A 13,962-nucleotide genomic window follows, 5' to 3' on the forward strand; every position below is an offset into this window, starting at 1 on the left:
AACAATGCAAATGCCATTGAAAATAGCATAGTAATGTATTATACTGCGTAATAGTGCTTTGCAAATAGATGTGTATTGGGCAAATTCACACATGATGTTTCACGCATGAGTGCTCAAGTTGTGTCTCGCACATATCACATTTTTTGTGCAAATTTCTAGTGCTCACTTTTGAGTGATGCCCTACTCTTCCAGCCCATCTCCTGTTGTTCAGAATGTACTTAGGTAAAGAGTGAATAAAAATGCATTTATTATTAAAAATAGGAATAGTGCTTCGTAAAAAGATGTGTATTGGGCCTATTGCAAAGAATAGAGCTTGGGAAAGACTTGGGAAAGTATATTTTAAATTTAGTGCATGTTATATGAAAATGGATGCTCACATGGTCCTAAAGTGGGCGGTGTTTGCAGCACAGGGCACGACTTCCTCGTCCTCCTGAAGCCACGCTGTTCTGCCAACCGTTGCTTGGCTCTCCTGGCTGCCACAGTACTTAGTGGGTTCCCACCAAACCCGATTCACATTCTGCCTATCTGCAGCAGCCTGCTCCAGAAGCATAAAAGGGGCCCAGAGCTGACACTGGCAGCACAGTTGGCCCAGAGCATCAGGAGCACCGGATCTAGATCCCTTCATGATCTTTATCCCACCTGTGGAGGCATCAGTCCTTTGGAGCACCAGTTAGGAACACCGGTTTTCGGCCCACTGCCACTGCCTCCTTAGCCAGTGTCAACCATCTAGAGGCCTCATTGAAGGATCCCCCTTGTGGTGCCTTGCCAGAGCGATGTAGCCTTTTTGAGTATTTTACCTGCGATCTTCGCTTGGCCACGGCTGTTGCCACCTTCTTCCTCCATGTGCCGCTTCTGTGGGAAGAAGCGCATCCAGTATCCTTCCCTTTCTGTGTCACTATCCCATTCTCACGCCAACGCAATTTTGAGGGGGTCATTGGCCCATGTGTCTGAGGCAAGTATGAGCCGCCCTTCTTCCCAGAGAGCAAAGTGTGGCAGCCTTAAAGCTCCCACAGCTCTTTACTTTAGTCACGTTGTTGCAGCTCTTCATCTGAGAAAACCCTGTGTGTCATATACTCTCAATTCTATGCCCATGATGCTAGGTTTGCAGGTTCATTTCCTGCAAGGGGGCAGCAACACTTCCCTACACTGTAAGTGTATCAACCAGAAAGTTAGCTCATGAAGACTGTGGATGGTTCAGTGGTTAGAGCAGTGTGCTGATAATGCCAAGTTTGCAGGTTCATCTCCTGCTTGGGGCAACAACATAATCCCACATTGCAGGGGGTTGGACAAGATGAACTTCATGTTTGCGAAATACCTTTTATATCTGGAACAAATTATGTAGCCACATAGGCACGGCAAGGAATTGCTCGGTTCCGTGTGTATGTATGTGTGTATTTATGTATGTATGCATGCATGTGTGTATTGGCATGTATATTTATGTTTGTTTGTGTGTGTGTGTGTAGATATGTATATGTATATGCACATATTCCACGATGAGTTGATTATGGTATTTAAAAAGTCAATCAATCTCTGACTTTTGTCTTCTGGGTTTCTGAGGGTTTACTTGTTGTTATTCTGTCTCTCACAGCTACAATAAATCTACCATTAAAATTATGGACTGATCATTTCTTTGTCAGAGGGCAAATGGACAAATTTAGCAGGGGATCAAATACTTTTTTCATATATATATATATATATATATATATATATATATATATCTGTGTGTGTGTGTGTGTGTGTGTATGATGTGTGGTAATCTGATGATTTGATAGAAATAAAATTAATCTGATCTGGTCATTTTTTTCTGCAATCGAAATAATGTTTGCTCAAAATAAGCTCGATTGAATTCATTTTGGCTTATTGCTCTATAAATGGGATCTTCCTAACTGAGGGTCTGCCTTGCATGCGGGCCCAAGGTGTGTCCCCTCTACTATCCTTGAGGAGGTGGGAGATTGAGCCCAGCCCACACAATGGCCCCACAATCACACCATGGCCTATTGGCCAATCAGAGATTGGTGGTGTGATCGTGGGGGCATATAAAAGGTGGTGGCACATTTCTGGGGATTCACCTGGCTTCTCTGTCTCGCTTTCACATGGACCACTTCAGATTTTTGGCACTGGACGCACAGCAGTTGCCGGAGCCTTTTCTGGTGTACCTATGGAGCCTTGGAAGTGCATAGTTATGCAGGGAGTAATCTCTTCCTTGGCCCCCTCCACATTTAAATCTTACAAGAAAACCTGGGCTGATTTTATAATGTTCTGTGCGCAGAATTTATCTATTGCTGTGGATCAACCCTCTTCTACAGATCAGGTTTCGCAATACATAGCACACTTAGATTAGCTTTGGCATGCAGCTAAGACTCTTAAAATCCAGTCTGCTGCCATTTCTTTTTTTAGCAAATCCCTGTTTGCCCATGATCTGTGTGCAGCTTTTGTGCTCCGGAAGGCTCTGGAGGGCTGGCGTAGACTTCAACCATCTTCTGGTGTTGTCCGCAGGCCTGTCACCTTTGACCTATTATGTAAAATTCACAAAAAACTAAGATCTGTTTGCTGGTCCCGGTATGAGGCACGGTTGTTCTCTTCCAATTATTCTATCGCAATAGAATGGGTGAGGTTGTTTTTGAGGATGTCTGTGGGGGAGTTCCTATGGGTCTGCACTTAGAGGACATATCTTTGGGAGAGGCGGAATTGGTGGTCCGGGATAGTCGGTCCAAAATGGACCAAAGGGGTAAGGGGGCCCTGCTTAAGTTGCCTGCAACGGCGCATGGAGGTTCGTGACGTGTAAAAAACACCAGGAGATATTTACAGATTAGGCCTCCTGGAATCCTACAGATTCGCCCCTTCTTGATACATGAGGATAGAAACCCTTTAGCAAGGCATCAATTCACTAGGGTTACATGGAAGCCTATTGCGGCCTGTGGCTTGCCAGCATTGGAATTTGCTGCCCATTCTTTCAGGATTGGCGCCGCTATTACGGCAGTTCATTGGGGCCTTTCAGTGGACAGGATTGGGCTGGTGGAAGTCCAATGCCTATAAGGGATACATCCAGAAAAGCAAGTAGCATGTTGTCCACCTCCTAACATGTTTTGTCTTTTCCTTTTTTTCAGTGTTGCCAGAGCTGCACGTGTGGATCGTGGGTCACAGCATCGTGCACTGGGCCAGTGTGCGAGCAGTGGAGACTGGGTTTGGGTGCCAGCTCGGCTTACCTGCTCAAGTCAAGGTTTGCTGTGTGTCCAGACGTGGGATGCGCTGGAAAGAAGTTTTACCACTGGTGAAGGCTCGGGTGACCACTTGGGGCCCACCTTCTGCATTGGTTGTGCAGCTGGGCGAAAATGACTTGCCACTGCTGAAGGGCATGGACTTGAGGACTTGCATTAAGAAGGACTTGGAGGAGCTGGCAGCAGTGCTACCAGATACCACAATATTTTGGTCGCAGTTCCTGGTGCGTCAGGTTTGGCACAATAGTTCATGCCCAGCTGCCACCAAAACAGCCAGGAAGCATGTTGACCCTGAGGTGTCAAACAAGGTGTTGGCGCTGGGTGCCAGAGTGATTCGCCACCCTGGTATTACCTTCAGTGATAGAGCCCTGTTTCGGGCTGATAGTATGCACCTTTCTGATGGTGGAAATGATGTGTGGATGGACCAGATTGTTAGAGGTTTGAAGGATTGGTTACAGGATCTGAGGGTATTGGTGCCTCGTGTGGGGCTCGTGTGGTGGTTAGGCATTGGCTTATTGTGATGCGGCGGAAGGGAGGTGTGGCCATCATCATCTACTGGAATACAAGGGTATTCCAGTAAAGGAATCTGTGGGTCTAGATCTCATCCACAGTTCGCTTGAGGGGTTAGGGCCATGCCAGGACCCAGCAGGAACCCCAGGGTGAGCATCAGTTGGTTGCCATTGACGGAGCTCCTTCCAGATTTCCTGCAAGGTGGGCAGGAGTCAGATATAGTTATTGCCAATGACTAAGCCAATACCTCTCACATTGCTGTAATCAATAAAGTTTTGCCCTAAAGTTTTGCCCATTAAACTTAATCTAAAATTCTGTTTCAGTGTATATTTATTTATCCTCAGGGATGCTCTGGGGTCTTGATGCGCAATTGGGATTAAATGGAAGCCTGAAGATAACTTCCTTTTGAGTTCCTAGCAGAACTGGCCATTACTGGATTATCCTTTGTAAGCAGCAATGTGAGTGAGCAGAGCTCAGGTGTATGCCAGCACCCCATTACGCTGTCTGCTGCTGACTGATGTCTAAGTTTGAGCAGACCATGTACCTGTCAATCACCTGATCTTTTAATTTAAATTATTATCACTTTGTCTGTGAGAGTTTCCAGTAGGGAACAGACAGACACAACTAAAGAAAGCCTTTCAGGTGCAGGCTTCTTAACTCCTGCTAAGCAACAGTGATGCAATTGAGTGGAGGTCAATTGAGAGCCACTGCACTACTATAATGTCTATTATTGCCATTGGGTGCACCCAGTTCCCCAACCTTCATATGTAAGCTCTAATGCACATGATGGAAGAGCACCCTTCATATGAAGGGCAACCTAAGTTCCTTCAGCTGAACACTTATGGAAGCTCAAAATAGAAGTTCATGATCAGAAAGTAGAAGTAGAAGTTCATGATCAGAAAGAATTTGCCAGTGTTGCAAACAGATGAGGTGGGGGGAGAGGACAATAAAAATAGTTGTGATGTTACGTATATGAAATTTAGGTATGCACGACAAGAAAAAAAATGAAAAAGTATCCTTGCATACTATAAGTCAATTAATTTTTGGAGCCTTTTTCATGTTCTTTGTACAATATTGTGCGTCAAGGGGCATCCTTCAGCAAATATAAATTAATTCAAGTGGCACCAACATGGGGAGAGCACAAACTTCCCTGGAGCAAAGATTCTCAAGAGATTTTGCAATGACATCTTTGTTTGCATATCTGAGAACAAGTAAATCTGGGGAATGCAGTTTGCTGATATTATACTGGTGTGTGTGTTTTGGATTTTTGTTGTCCATGAAACATTGCCACTTCTTTTCATTTACACATTGTGTACATTTCACTGGCAGAAATTAATGAATGAGAAAACATTAGCATACAAGGACTGGGTAGAAATACTCTGATGCGATATCACTATTCTCCTGATCGTCTTGCTTTTCAGATATATTGAGGAGCAACTGGGGCAGAACTGGGCTGGCTAGGTTGAGTTTTTCACCTGCTCAGCTCCCTTTGTGTCCTTCACTTTCTGGATTGATCCAGCAGGCTCTTATATTCTTGTGCATATTAAAAGAACTAGTAGGGAAATGGACAACATTTGTTTTGCACAGCACCATGGGACTGGTATGTTCTCCCAAGAGAGACCCAGAAATAGCACAGAAAAGGAGGGTGACATCACCTTCTCCACCTCCTCCTGACAAGCCATGTACCTTCAAATAAATATCACCGTCAAGCACATTGGCACTCTAATCTGAGAGAAACAGTGGTGAGTATAATCCTTATTGATCTCTTTAAAGAGAATGAAGGGACTCAAGGATGCTTGAGCTTTCAATTCTGAAAAGATTGCAAAATGACTGATGTAGTAGTTGGTGTAAAGTGGACTTCTTATTTTTTTAAAAAAGTATCATTTCTTTTATATATAGGAGAAGGCAACAGAAAACTTGGAAAAACTGTGCAGAGATATATTTCACGCTGGAATATGGACAACTGACAAGAAATATGATAATGGAGTAAGTTCAAGTGCTACCATAACTCTCTCTTGTTCACAGCAACAATGGTGGTAAGCAGATACTCCAGAATTCTTCAGTAACTATGGCATTTCCGACAATGGGAAGCTTTTAATGATTCAGGGCACAGTCTTTATCTTGTCAGCTCATTAGATTGGCTGGTTAAACAAATTACCTACTGCATATGACAGAAATTACTTGAGAGATGGATGCTTCTGGGTTATCTTTTCCAAAAAAAAATTAAATGAAATAAATTATAATATATGGTAATACGATCACTAGAATAGAAATTACTTATCCAAATGGAATTTGTCTTGCCTTTTTTGAATAGGATAGAAATTAATATGATTCTGCCTGCACATTGAGAAGTATAGCCATTTTTTGAGTGTTTCCATGGGCCATGTTACTAGAAATAAATAAAATAATGTTTAGGATTTTTTTCAATTCTCCTTGCAGGTTGTTGAAATCTTTGCTGTTTCAGTATTCTAGCAATCAGTCTTCATTCCTGAAACTTAATTCATTCAGGTTGATTCTTCACTGCTCTTAGGTAATATGTGAATTGCTATGCTGTTGTTCAATTGAAAAAAAATGGAGAGCACCTTTCAAAACACATACACTTGGTCAATAGTTTGTTGTCATATATTTTTGATGGAAAACCTCCAAATATTTGAGAACTGACAATTTTTTATTCCAATATACTTGAAGAAAGCTTCCATTTCCATGTTTTACATTACTAAAGTATTTAGCAAGAAATAGAAAAGCCTCACTGAGAATACACATAATACAATCTTTCAAAATATCCACAGTGATTTCATTTTTTTGTTTTATATGAAATTTCAGATAAACTTTCTAGAATGGTGGTTCCTTTACCCCATCTAGTTAATTCAGTGTGATCTCTCCCCCCCCCAAAAAAATGTTACATGTTTCATAAAAATGGTTTATGTACATTTGATGGCAAAATGGAAGACTTCTGTAAAAACTGCACCATTTACATCATATGGCACATGGCTTAGAAAGTATATGTATGTACCCAGTCTCTGTTGCCTTTCCCCCAGTCTTTGAGGGTGGATAAATCATATTAGCTGAAGATATGTGAGTGCAGATACTATCCCCATGAGGCTTCATGTCATATCAGAATGAAAGAACACATCAGCAGTTAATAGTGTGCATACATGGTTCTTGATGTGGATAAATGTGTTGTTGTGAACTAGCACAATATCTAAGATGATAATTCAAAAAATTAGAATGGCCAAAAATTGGTAAGCTCCACTAACGCACAACTATTTAACTTCTATCTGCAGAATGACAGAAATGAGAGAAATGGCTAACCAATCTACTCCAACAGAGTTCCATCTCATGGGGTTTTCTGAAACTCGTGATATGCAGATTTTGCATTCTGCAATATTTCTCTTCATTTACTTAACAGCCTTAGTAGGAAATTCTCTCATCATCACAGCTGTGGCCCTAGACCGCCACCTTCACAGCCCGATGTACTTCTTTTTGATCAACCTGTCATTGCTTGATGTTTGCTCCATTTCCAATACTGTACCCAAATCCATCACCATTTCATTGACAAACAACAACATGATTTCTTTTGCCGGATGTGTCACACAGGTCTTCTTAGTGGTCACATTTGTTGGTGGGGAGCTTGCCTTGCTCACTGTTATGGCTTATGACCGTTATGTAGCAATCTGTCGTCCACTGCAATATACCTTAATCATGAATTGGGATGCCTGCATGCAAATGGTAGCTGCTTCCTGGATAAGCAACCTGATTCATGCAGTATTGGAAACCAGTTTTACTTTCGTGCTAAATTTCTGTGGGACCAATATCATTGGACAATATTTTTGTGACATTCCTCAATTGCAAAAGATTTCTTGCAGTGATACAAATGTGAATCAAGTTCTGATTTTTGTCCTTGGGTTTTTTATTGACTCTTTTTGTTTTGCATTTATCTTTGCTTCCTATGGCTACATCTTCTCTGCTGTGCTGAGGATCCCATCAGTCCAAGGCAGATATAAAGCTTTCTCTACCTGCACTCCTCACCTGACTGTCTTTTCTTTATTCATCACCACAGGTGTGTTTTCATACATGAGGCCAAAAGCACTTTCTTCCCCCACAGTGGACTTGGTTTCTGCTGTGTTATATACAGTTTTGCCACCAGTTCTTAATCCCATTATTTATAGCCTTAGGAACAAGGACATCCAACTAGCAGTCTGGCAAATACCCAGAAAACTGAAACATCTCATTGCATGATTCATCACTTCCAGATTTTTGGAAAAATGGGAACACTTAATGTATATCTGAGGTTGAATTTAGGAAATTAACTGTATTTCTTCACCTTTGAAATAGAGGATTTCATAATATTAACTATTTATCATATTAAAAGGCTCCTTGCCATTTTCACAAATTTAGGGACAGAAAATATGTCGATCTTATTATTTCTTCAGTTATGGGCCATTATTGTTGCTGCTGCAGTGTTGCAGAGAACTATCTTGATTGTATCTTATGTAGACATTTTCGAAAGAATTATGTTTTTGTGTTGTTACTCACAAATCTGACTCTCTTAAAATTGAAGCCCTGGTATTTGCTTTAAGATATGCTTGTCTAGTTTCTCGTTAAACGTAGTGAATGTATGACAGAGGGTGCTGTAGATTAACAATACAAATAATAAATAGTTATTGGGTGAAAACTGTTACCCCTACAAAGCTGCAATATCCAGATTTCCTGGGGAGGGGGTTGAATGTTAAAGCACTTTGGGAATGCCAAGGTGGGAATGGAGGGAACAGAAGGATCTGTGATTCTCCATCTGGTATATATGCATGTGGGGGCATGGGGAATGGATTCTTGGACATGGCTTAGGGTAAATAAAAACAAAAACCCATAAGCATGTTGGTGGAATGAATTGAAATAGATGTGATACACAATTTACATTACAAATTCTTTTTTATTCGTTTTTATTGATTTTAACATTTTTATCTTGATCACAGTAACATAATCTCAAATATAAAGACAAACCCAAATACCCCCCTCCCCCCATGACTTCACTCAACTTCCTCTTCTGGTTTGTTGCATAATAATTTCCCTGCTTTTTTTGGTTATATCTTAATACCGTGGTACCTCGGCTTACGGACTTAATCCATTCTGGAAGTCCATTCTTAAACCCAAGCGTACTTAAACCAAGGCTTGCTTTCCCATAGAAAGTAATGGGAAATGGATTAATCCATTCCATACGATGAAAAACAACCCCTAAAACAGCAATTCAACAATAATTTTACTGTCTAACGAGACCATTGATCCATAAAAAGAAAGCAATGGACCAGGCTGCAATCTACTACCCAGTATAAAAGCCCTTACCCTGACCATGCCATCCTGTGCCCTGTGAGGGAATGCTTTGGCAGTTCCTCCTGGGGACAAGGTGCAGCAGCGGCGGTGGCAGAGGGCCCCTGCGCCGGCATCAGCAGCGTCACCCAGAAGCACAGAAGCAGGTCCTTGATGCTGCAGTTATGAGTGTGACAGAGTAAACCCATATTGCTCGAGTGGTAGTAAGTGCTGGGCTGCAAGTGTGAAAACGCATCTGGTTTCTGGGGACCTCTCAGGGGGTGGGGGAGTGTTTAATCAAATCCTGCTAGTGAGTTCATTTCTTTACAGTTTTTCTGTGAATACATCACAAATGGTTCCCACTCCTTTTTAAAGTATCTATTGTCTTTGTCTCTTAATCTCTCAATTTGGCCATTTCAGCGTAGTCCATGAGTTTATCTTTAGTTGGTATCTTGTCACTGTTCCACTTTTGACTAGGAGTATCCTAGCCACTGTTGTAGCATACATGAAGATTAAATTCTTCTCTTTCGGCAGATCTCGACCTATAATGCCTTGCAAAAAAAATTCTGGACTTTTGACAAAGGTTACAAATTCTAATGCAAATGTAACACCCCCGCATACCAGAGAATGGAATACAATTCAGTTTTGCATCCCTTATCAGTTCTTCTTTCACATCCAACTGCTTTCTTTGCAACAATGTACAAGCAAAATAAATACAAAAGGACAAAACAAATCCCCAGTGTATTTCATTGTACAGTGGTACCTCTGGTTAAGAACTTAATTTGTTCAGGAGGTCTGTTCTTAACCTGAAACTGTTCTTAACCTGAGGTACCACTTTAGCTAATGGGGCCTCCTGCTGCTGCCTGATTTCTGTTCTCATCCTGAGGGAAAGTTCTTAACCTGAGATACTACTTCCGGCTTAGTGGAGTCTGTAACCTGAAGTGTCTGTAACCCAAGGTGTCTGTAACCCGAGGTACCACTGTATCTCACTGAGCATCCTTTACCTAAAATAAATTCAAATGACAACCCTTTTGTTTGTAATTTTATATCCAAACTTGACTTTTCACTTGAAACATTCTGAATATTTTGGTTGTAGAAATGAATAAGTGAAAGGACCTTGACTAATTAATAGTCCAGAAATGATAGCATCAATAGTATTTTCATCATCCACAGGTGCATAGCTGGCCTCATCCCCCGCTCCCCCATGGGGTTTAAATGGAAAACTTCTTATGAGAAAGCCTCTCCTCTTCCCGGAGGGGAGCAGTTGTGAGCAGGAATCGCTTCCCATGCTCGCAGGGAGGGGCGTGGCCCCTGCATCACTGGAGTCCTGGGCCCACGTCATGCACCCCAGCCATCCAATCTTACTGGCTGGGGGCGTGGTTTAGCAGTTTTAAAATGGCCACGGGCCCACAAGGTCTTCCTTGTTGTTCTGGCTTCCTCAGATCACCCTCCCTCCCTCTAGATTTCGCTTCAGCACCTGACCTTGCTATGGACCTAGGTTGGTTGCCTTGGTTGTCCAAGGGGACTGGTAGGAATTTTTTTCCACTTGGCAGATTGGCACCAGCCACCTGGTTTTTTGCTTACCTCATAGCAAATCGTCACAATTTTGTAAGGTTTGGTGGTTAGGGATTGGAAATGCATTGTGTGTTAGAGGGGAGGTTGTTGCCATCACCTACCCCTCCCTTTGAAGGATATTCTGTTAAAGGAATATGGTGGTTGTGGTTCTTGTACCACACCCAGGTGGTGGCTAGGGCCACGGCACGACCCTCCGGTGACTCTAGGGGAAAGCTTCCAGTTGATTTCCATCAACAAGCTCTCTCTACTGGTTGTTAACCCTTGTGTGACTTCCTGCAAAGCGGGCAGGAGTCAAGTATAGTCTGTTCGGATCCAATGCCTAAGCCAATACCACTCACATTCTGTAACCAATAAAGTTGTGGCCTTTTTTTGCCCATTAACCTAAAATACTTGTCTCCGTGAGTCTTATTTCATCACAAAGCGGGGAGTGGGGCCTCGACTCACAAATCATGCTTTTTTGGATAGAGCAATTGGGACAGAACTGGGCAGGCTATGTTAAGGCCTTTTCTTCCAGGACTTTGCCCATGATGGCATATCATTGAAGCAATGAAGAGCATGACTGCCACTTTTCCCAGCATTGCTCTAGTAATAGGATTACTATCCCTCAGTATCAAACAGTGCTGATAATTTGCACCCTTGTGTTCTTTGATCATTTGATCTGAGCAAGATTGATTATTCCTCCTTGTAAGCTGGCTTGTTTGCGAATCAACCTTCCACAGTGTAAATATACAAAGTATGACTTATTTTAGGCAGTAGTGAAGAAGCTATGGATGCCCTCCCAGATGGAAAATGAATTGGAGTGTCTGGATTCAAATGGCAATTGTGTCCTGGATATGCAACCTTATCCATAAAGCATTGCAATCCAGTTTCAGTTTCATGCTAAATTTCTGTGGGACCAAACTCATAGGGCAATATTTTGTGACCTTCCTCAGTTACAAAATATTTTTTGCAGTCGTACATAAGTTAATCAAGTTCAACACTCTAACCGCCACAATATATACAATACTTTATTATTATAAAGACAATTGCATCACTTGTTCTGTAAATCAGGACTTACAAATCATTATGGTGAGGTTCTCCAAGGAGTGATTCTCTGAAACACTACAGAAATTTAATGATGTTCTCCATGGACCTACTGTCTGAAACACTACAGACAGCAGGGAGGCTCATTTATTCTTCCTTGTCATAGAATCTATATCTGCTACTAAAGACCACACTCCAGCATTTTGGCCCTTCTTCTTCAAGACAAAAATAGCGGTGAGTGGAATCCCATTTGTTCAACCTCAGAGGAGACTAGGCCTTGAAAGGTGCTCATATTTCAGTTCTGAAAAGACCTCAAAATGTTTAATACAGCATTAAGATTAATGCAGACATGATTATTTTATGATAAAAAATAGATTACATTTATTGGTAAGAGAAGATAATAATGTGATGTTTCAAAATTCTGGTGATTGGACTTAAACCCTGAGCTCTCATCAAAGCCACATGATATTTCATTAATGCTATGTGGTATGTGGTTTGCATTTTTTAAAAAATAAAGTAAAAGCATTACTGTTAGCAAAAAAAAATTCCAAAACATCACAGTTACGTTCCTTTATGTAACCACACTCCAAGGAGGTGTTTTTTCCATTTACAACTAATAACAAGGTTGCCCTTATAACCTATAGTTAGGATTTGATTCTGCTTTCTCATTCTTGATTCAACATGCAATCAAGATGGGTCTCAACTGAGAGGCTCTCCATTCTCCCTTCCAACTCTAAAATGCTACGAGCACTGGGTGAATTATTGGTGTCAGCTGAATGTCTACTACTGGCATCACTCATTACCTCATATTGAGATAGGAGGCAAACCCACAGACAATTGCCTGCATATTCCCCTCAACCAACAGACTTTCATTAAATCCTTTCTAATTTTAGGTGCCACAACTGCTCTGCTGGTGTTGCTAAAACACAATAACAGAGCTACTCTTCTAGAACTTTTTTTAAAGAAATACTTCCAATAATTAAGATGACCAACCAGTCTACAGTGACAGAATTTCTTCTGATGGGCTTCTCCAGTGACCGAGAAGAACAATTTTTTTACTTTGTGATATTTCTCTCCATTTATTTAATCGTCTTAGTGGGGAATTTCCTCATCACCATTGCTGTTGCCCTGAACCACAAACTACACACTCCGATGTACTTCTTTCTGGTCAATCTATCATTAACAGATATTTGCTACATCTCAACCACAATCCCCAAATCCATAGCTGCTTCTTTGTCAGATGACAAAAGGATTTCTTTTGCTGGCTGTGTTGCACAGGTTTTCTTAGTTTTGACCTTTACAGGTTCTGAGCTTGCCTTGCTCACTATCATGGCTTATGATCGCTATGTTGCAATCTGCCATCCTTTACAGTATGAGCTAATCATGAACAGGGATGCCTGCATCCAAATGGCAGCTGCTTCCTGGATAAGCAGCCCAATCCATTCATCATTACATACCATTATCACTTTCAGGCTAGATTTCTGTGGGTCCAATATTATTGGGCAGCATTTCTGTGATGTCCCTCAGTTGCTTAAGATTTCTTGTACTGACACTAAAGTTAACCAAATTTTGATTCTTGCCATTGGAATTACTGGAGGTTCATTTTGTGGAGGGTTCATCTTTGCTTCCTATGGCTACATATTCTCTGCTGTGCTGAGAATCCCTTCTGTTCAAGGCAGATATAAAGTTTTCTCTACCTGCATCCCCCACCTGACTGTCTTTTCTTTATTTATGAGCACAGCTGTGTTTTCATACATGAGACCTAAAGCACTTTCTTCAACAATGATGGATTTGCTCTCTGCTGTATTGTATAATGTTTTGCCACCCTTACTGAATCCTATTATTTATAGCTTTAGGAACAAAGACATCCAAGAGGCCGTATTGAAAATACCAAAAGGAATTAGAAGTCTCCTAGCATGATTGAATGCATTGTGTCTCATACACATCACAATTCCTGAGCATTGTATAAGAATGCAAATGTCTGTGAAAATAGCATAAAAATGCATTATACTACATAATAATGCTTTGCAAATAGGTGTGTTTAGGGCAAATCTGCAGATAAAATGTGTATATTAGGAAAGTTTCACACATGATGTCTGATGAGTTTTCATTAGGACACAGACAGACAGACACACACACAGAGAGAGAGGGGGGGGAGGGAGAGAGTTGTGGAAATGTGAGGAACTGGATCTAATACTGAGAAACTGAAAGAAAATGAAATTGATGCATTCACCCTTGCTACTCCTAGCATGCTCTATTGGGTTTCTTTTTAAGTGGGGGTGTTAGGTGGGAGGAAGAGTAGAATAAGTCTTTGCAGAAGTGATGAGGTCTC

General features: G+C 41.4%; 2 protein-coding genes across 2 annotated transcripts; both read left to right on the top strand.

Annotated features, from left to right (window-relative positions):
* Positions 1-6,652: 6,652 nt before the first annotated feature.
* Positions 6,653-9,101, top strand: LOC128400056 (olfactory receptor 14A16-like). The gene has a single exon (XM_053362032.1). It carries the CDS (start codon positions 7,014-7,016, stop codon positions 7,965-7,967), a length of 954 nt encoding a protein of 317 aa, XP_053218007.1. The 5' UTR covers positions 6,653-7,013; the 3' UTR covers positions 7,968-9,101.
* Positions 9,102-12,042: 2,941 nt separating this feature from the next.
* On the top strand, positions 12,043-13,628 carry LOC128400057 (olfactory receptor 14A16-like). Its single transcript, XM_053362033.1, has one exon. It carries the CDS (start codon positions 12,615-12,617, stop codon positions 13,548-13,550), a length of 936 nt encoding a protein of 311 aa, XP_053218008.1. The 5' UTR covers positions 12,043-12,614; the 3' UTR covers positions 13,551-13,628.
* Positions 13,629-13,962: the final 334 nt, after the last annotated feature.

This window comes from Podarcis raffonei, chromosome 13 (genome assembly GCF_027172205.1).
Source record: "Podarcis raffonei isolate rPodRaf1 chromosome 13, rPodRaf1.pri, whole genome shotgun sequence".
Classification (NCBI taxonomy): domain Eukaryota; kingdom Metazoa; phylum Chordata; class Lepidosauria; order Squamata; family Lacertidae; genus Podarcis; species Podarcis raffonei.